Genomic DNA, 7267 nt, shown 5'->3' with positions numbered 1-7267 from the left:
GTCAGCGGAGCATTGTGAAGCCGTCAGCATAAATTCTCCCTCACTGTGGAGATCTCATCTGCATTCCAGCAATACGGCACAAACTCCACTGCAGGATTAATTTCCCTGCACGTAATTTAATCTCATCCACATAATTTAGGCGTAAAAAGACTCTCGTCAGCATAACCTGCAGACGTGAGCAGATCCTTATCACTTCTTGTCCACTGCAGGATGTGTTTACTTTCCATAAAGCTTGAATTAATAATGCTTCAGTCAAGTCATCAAAATACAGATGCATAAAACCCGAGGTCTGACTGCTTTTCATTTAAAGCAACAGGAAGCAGGTTTCTCTCATTGTGTTCTTACCTCAATTAGCAGAAGGGACCAATCACAAAGTCCACATCTGGGTTCATTCACATGAGCATGATGGTAAAACAGACAGTTTTGGTGAGATTTGGATTCCATGCTGGAATCCTCTGACCTCCTGTAGCTAAACGTCTACACAGAGATGCAGGGAAATGTCACGCTGTAGTGTTTCACAGATATGTCGAAAAAGCCTGCAAGACAAACAAGGAAATATCAATAAAAGTCATGTGGCAAATGAAAATAGATGTATATAAAACATGTCTGAAGGGTTACTAACAACAAATACAACATATTTTTCCTTTTGTTGGTAAGAAAATGTAACTCCATTGTAGTGAAAAATGACTAAACGTAGATTTAAAGCATAAGACTGTGTTAGTGTAAAGCCCTTACTCATCTTTATTCTGATGCATGTTGTTGTTGAAGCAGCTACAGCTTTTATTTATCACGTTACAGCGCATCATTTCTCACACAGCTGCTGACTGTCATGCTCTTGTTTCTCCCCTTTGCAACTCCATCTCCTAAAATAATACTTCTATATTAATATATGACTAAATGGCTTTTGTTTTGGGAACAAAGTTGGAACTATTAGCGTTTGGGTTGAAATCAGAAATGTTGCTGTTCGCTGAGACACTTTCACTTTATATTTGAAGCATGAGTCATCCAAACAAGTATTTTACAAATTTTAGAGGTTTGTCGTTTGATGAATACACAAAAAATAAACTAAATGGGTTTTATTTCTTTATAAAAATGTGTAAATGATCAGTGTTTGCCAGTATCACGGACTACCATGCAAAGCCTAGTGGCCGGACAAAACACATAATTGTGGGTTTATGCTAAAACAAATCAGCTATAATCAATATTTTATAAATGTGGAATGTTTCTTGTTTGAAATGGCTTTAACGTGAGTTTCAGCTCGTTGGTTATCCGCCTGTCCATAACTTTAGAAGAAGAGCCCACTATTTTAGTTCAAATGGGTCTGCTGATTAATAAAGAAGATTGTAAATAAAAAATAAATCAAAGAAATGATTATACATTCAATAGATATCGTTATTTGACTTTACTTGTTATGTTTGCATCATTAAATTCAAACCATAAATGTTAAAGTGTCAATTATTCAGCTTTTTGTCTTGAATAACGGAGTAAATAGTTTTCATTGTTACAGGAATTTCTTATCCCAAATATGTAAATATACAGATTTGGCATCTCATCGATCTTGTCTTTGACCTCCAATCCAAATGTATTTATAGAACACATTTTAAAAACTACAACAGTTGACCAAAGTGCTGTACAATCAAATATAACAACAAATAAAAACACAGTAAAACAGCATAATGATTACATTACATTACATTACATTACAGTCATTTAGCAGACGCTTTTATCACATAAAACTAAAATGAAACAACCTCACTGTTCCTTCATCCTCAGATGAAATAATATTATTTCCGGTTTGTTCCGGTCTAACCGTGTCTGGTTCAGTTAAACAGAGAGTCCTGGTCACTGAAGGTCACCCTGCATGTGAATTCATCCACCGCGAATAAATCAGCTAAATTAAAATGGCAAACTGCAGCTCATTACAAAAAAGGTCAGACACTTACAAGATGCTGAGGTCACGGCGTTTCCTCCCGCCTCCTCTTCCTCTGCGGCCAATAGAGTTAATCAGCCTCGTTACTGCTGACATAAATCAAAGTATCAAAGTATTTCACACACAGTTTTTTGGGGGGGACGACTGTAAATAACCCCTGGTAACATTTAGACGTCAAAGCACCATGGAAACTGTCGGTGGAGTCTGTATTTTCAGTCCACTTGACAAAGCTGCTAACTGGAGGCATTCATGTATCTGTCAGCTGATGATAAAAGGTTCGGCTGACAGCGGAGACGTCTTTCTTTGTGCCATCACCAACACAATACTCGGAGGCGACATCAATGTCGGCGGAGCAAAGAAAAACATTTGCATCACTCTCAGACCTTTAAATGTGACGTTCATGACCATTTGCGGCTCTCTGTTGATACCGATAAACGATTCAGAGGATCTCTGTTACAGAGCGGACTCAGATCTAGGACTCAGGATCGGTTTCTTCTTCACGAGCGAACTGCGTTTGACGTTGACAGGATGAGGGGCCACAAGTGTTTAGCTGCAGAGTGTTTGTGGCCTTTTAGATTATTTTAAAGGTTTAGAGTTCTTGACTAGGACTTTGCTTTTAAATGCTGACAACACTTGAGCCGAGGAAGTGAGTCAGCAGGAAACTCACCTCGCTCTTCAGTGGATTAAACTCAAATCAAGGATAGAAATACTTTTTAAATAACCAAAACATCAGCTGTAATGCCCCTTTCATAAATGCATTGCAGCTTTACCACAATGTTGCCTCAAATTAAAATAAATGTATATTAAACATGTCTGAAAGATGACTTACAAAAAAAATAAAAATATTTTTCCTTTAAATATAAAATATAAAGTCATCGACATAGAATAGGAAACAGAAAGCTTACAACAAAAACAACATATTTTTCCTTTTGTTGGACAGAAAATGTAACTCAATTGTAATGAAAAATGACCAAATGTAGATTTAAATCAGCTCATCTGGTGACTTATCACAACACTGTTACTGTAAAAGCCTTCCTCGTCTTTATTCTGATGCAAATAGTCGAGATTTCAAGCATTGTGTACGTGACGACTGTTCATATGCATTTGGTGGTCATTACATGGACTACCAAGCATCTTAGTAACTTTCCTATTGATGCAAATATTGTCGTGGCAATTTATAAACTGTTTCCTATTCTATGTCGACGACTTTATGTTTTATATTTAAATCATCAGGCTTCAGAAGAGTGGAGTTTGTTTTGGTTCTTGTTATTTGATTACGTCTTATCTACTTATTTTCTGTTTTGAAGAAGGTGTTGGTAACATCAGTGATTATTTGTTGAAGTAGGTGGTATTCAAACCAACAGCTGCAGTAATTAGCTCTTCCTCACCGACACACACACACACACACACACACACACACACACACACACACACACACACACACACATGCACACCCGTATTACTTTTTTTTTTTTTTTTTCTCGGGATTCATTTTGACAGCTCCCCCACTGCTGGAAAATTAATCCCACACTGCGTAGGCAAAATGTAAAACAATCAAAATGCATCAACTGTCGACAACACTTGCTCCCAAATTAAAACAAATGTCGGGCAATTACGGTGCAATAAGTCAACGTGATGTAAACCTACACAAATAAACAGGAACGTGAAAACAAGCACAGCTTCTAAACGTTCTGCAGGAGGCAGTGATTCATGGGGATTACATGTATTAGCAACACTGGAGGCGCTAATGCTGTGGGATGAGGTTTATCAATGGTCTGCGTGCTGGTTTTTGTGCTGAATGTATGTCGAGTCACTAATCTGCACTGCTTCACCCGCCGACACGTCCATCACTGCCTCTCAGTGTGTCAGGTCAGTCTCCGGCTGCAGGGTTCTGACTCCAGCAGTCCTCCTGCTGTCTGCTGCTTCTCTGCAAGTCTTCAAATGTCAGAAAGAATGAAATGAAGCTGTGTGTTTTCACCGACCTTTAGCTGAGTAAAAATATTCAGTTTTAACTTATTTAAAGTTGTCTTGAATAGTTATTTTAAGATTTCAACCTGCCCACACTCAGTTGGGTGACAGTTGAGTTGGTTGAAAATGCATTATTGTTGTTTATGTAATCTCTATATAACCATGCTGATACCAGGCGGCAACCTCTGGTTCTGATGAGTGAAGCCAATGAGGAAGTGTCTTAAACTTGCATTCTCTCTGCTGTCCACCAGGGGGCGACTCCTCTGGTTGTATAGAAGTCTATGAGAAAATGACTCTACTTCTCTCTTGATTTATTCCCTCAGTAAACATTGTAAACATGAGTTTATGGTCTCAATCTCTAGTTTCAAGTCTTCTTCAATACAGCATGATGTTCATTTAGTAAATGATGCTCCATTTAGAGTCAAACAGACCATAAAGCAGGGTTTGTGATTGACAGGTCGCTACCAGAACAGCACATGGTACCAATGGGTGACGTCACGATGACTAAAGCCACTTGTTACATACAGTCTATGGCTGAGACAAAGATAAGCAGGGTGACAGTTTACTTTCTTGTCGACTGTTCAGTGCCAGGCAGACACTTCATTTGTTGTGATTTTTGGATCCGTGCTGTGGGGATTTCTACCAGCTGGAGTTTGTTTGTTTGTGTACTACAGAAACAATGTACGAGTAGTTCTGCATAATCCAAAGAACACAGTGTCAACAGTTTACAAAGGGAACAATGAAACCGTCCTGACAGTTTTCATTGTAATTTATAATTGTAATTTATAATGTAATTTTTTTCCGAATGCTTTGACCTCCGCAAGGCAAATTATTTATTCTATTTCCCTTCACATTTTGTGAAATTGGCACCAAAAAACTGGATTTAAAGATTTCTTAACGTGGACATAATGAGATTATGATATCCTAAGAAATAATCAAAAAATATGTTCATCATGTTGGTTTGTTCAGATTTAAATGATGATCCAGAGAAGGAGTGCCGGCTTTGACAAAAATGTCAAAATGCCTCCTCCTCTCTCTCTCATGAATTTGTGAGAAGTTTAAGTGAACGGTGTATCTCTTTATTTCTCATTCGTTCTTTCTTCATTCGCTTGTATGTATTGCAGTGCTGTTGAGTCCTCGTTCTGGTCTTCCATCATAGTAACTCTCACTTCTTTCTGTCTTTGTTCCAGACTGGCCCGATGAATCCCATGACACAGTTGTACTACAAGAAGGTGAGTCAAACACAAACACAGTCACTCTCCATTTGTTCCCTTCAGGCTGATCCAAAACCCTAAAACCAAGTGTAAACAGCCCTTTGGCAATGTGAGGACCAGATGTCCTCACTCAGGTCTAAAAGATTGAATGGTCCCCACACAGATAGATAAGCAAGAAAAAACACACAGATGACTAAGTTTTTCTATTATCGTTCTGTTTTCACAGTGTGCAGCTCTAAAATCATCCATAAATGTATCACATTTCACCTCTGATGTTATTCACTGTGACTTCAACACCAAATTCATATTTTCAACAACAGTCTTATGTGTCTCGTCCCCCTTTAAAGTGATGATGGATGATGATAAAATATCGACCATGGCATGAAAATTGGAGATAAGACTTTGAATTAAATTTTCCCAAACAAACAAACAAACAGCTGATAATATTTAACTTATAAGCCTGTTTAAGCCCTAAATCAAATAGTGAGGGTCAAATATTTACAGTTTCAGCCACATGGCTCTGGAGGACGGCAAACTGATCACAGTCATTTATACAAACGACACAGAGCTACTGATTCAAATCCGTCTGATTAATATCAGAGTTTAGAGAAGCTATAAGTCTGAATAGTGAATCTTCCCTCCAAGTTCCAGCCTAATATTTACTGATTGATCATTTTAAAAAAGTGTAATAATAATTTCTCACAAATGTAATTATGCTCCTTAACCCTAATCATATAAATCACATCAAACTCATTTTAAAGGGAGACACTGCAGGCAAAAACATTGTTTTTCATGCTCTGGTCTATTTAGAGATTTTGGTATATGTTTCTTCCATAAGAAGTCGGCTTTCAGACTTATGGAAAGTTAACATGTTTATTTTAATACTTTGTCTGTTTTTTGTTGTAGATTTCTCCTTAATTCCCCCAAAGTTACCATTAGGTAGAGACTCAATTACTTATTTTGACATAACATTTCAGAAAACTTTTAATACAAAAATAAATAATTGTCCTAATGTCAGTCATCAACAAGGGGAAGTTCTACGGTGATATATCAGTTTAACTATGTACCTGTAGTGTCTTGCCTTAATTGAGAAAGGTTTTTAGATTACCAATTTAATAATAATAATAATAATAATAATAATAATAATAATAATAATAATAACTTTATTTATATAGCACCTTTTAAAAACAAGGTTTACAAAGTGCTTCGACAGACAAGGCAGCAAAACAGTGCAATAAAATCAAACAAACCAATGTTTCACTTTACTGAAAGAAACTAAGTCGCACACTTAGCTGTAAATGATTCCATGATTGCAAACACAAGTCATCACAACACATCCAGGCAACTTAAATGAATCAGTATATAGAATTTAAAATCAGTAGCGTTTAATAACTCATTTTGTAGTAGTTCAGTAGGGACACCCATGATTGCTAATAATGAAGTTAAACTTGTTATTCATTTCTACAGTTTTGATTCTCTGTTTTAAAGGTTCTCGTGTATTGTCTGTGTTTGTTTAGGCGACGTACTCGCCGTACCGCGACAGAATCCCTCTCCAGATCGTGCGGGCGGAGGTGGAGCTGTCTGCAGAGGAGAGGGCTTACCTCACCGCTGTAGAGAAAGGTACATATTTACTAGGATGATAATAATAATAATAATGTCCCTCTACACCTTCATCTCACTGATCCACTCACCTCCCAAATGATGCCGAGCAGCAGCTGGTAGTTCGGACTAAAGCCGAAGGGTCACAGGTGTCATCTCTGCAGCGACGTGCCGTCAAAGTGTCCTTGAACAAGATCCTGAACCCGACCGGTTCACTCTGAATGAGAACATATTCAATCCACATTCTTCCTGTTTTAGTTTTGAATGTTATGAACCCAATCAAATGTCACAAATGATCACAAAATGACCTGGATATTAGATATGTTTTTATGAATGAGAAATTATTTAAACTCATGGTTGAATCATCGGAGCAAAAGATGAACAACTGTGTTAAAAAAGAGCAATTTTCTTTTATAAAATGTTGGGACTTTAACCAATATTTGTTTAAAGTTCATTTTAACTGGTTGTGAAACACTGATGTCTATGTGACCTTCATACGTGAACGAGACCACTTATGAAGGTATTATTATTACATCCTGAAATTCTAGTCAATAAA

At 37.3% G+C, this 7267-nt stretch overlaps 1 protein-coding gene across 1 annotated transcript in view; it reads left to right on the top strand.

The window, feature by feature from the left end:
* Nucleotides 1-5097: 5097 nt before the first annotated feature.
* The window catches only part of trpc5a (transient receptor potential cation channel, subfamily C, member 5a), a 59073-nt gene continuing 56903 nt past the window's right edge, over nucleotides 5098-7267 (top strand). Inside the window, 2 exon segments of the mRNA XM_054601957.1 lie at nucleotides 5098-5130; nucleotides 6630-6732. Coding sequence (XP_054457932.1) covers nucleotides 5098-5130; nucleotides 6630-6732 — 136 coding nt within the window.

This window comes from Anoplopoma fimbria, chromosome 7, assembly GCF_027596085.1.
Source record: "Anoplopoma fimbria isolate UVic2021 breed Golden Eagle Sablefish chromosome 7, Afim_UVic_2022, whole genome shotgun sequence".
NCBI classification, from domain to species: domain Eukaryota; kingdom Metazoa; phylum Chordata; class Actinopteri; order Perciformes; family Anoplopomatidae; genus Anoplopoma; species Anoplopoma fimbria.
Note: the sequence above shows the minus strand (reverse complement) of the source record. Positions and strands in the feature narration are given on the sequence as shown.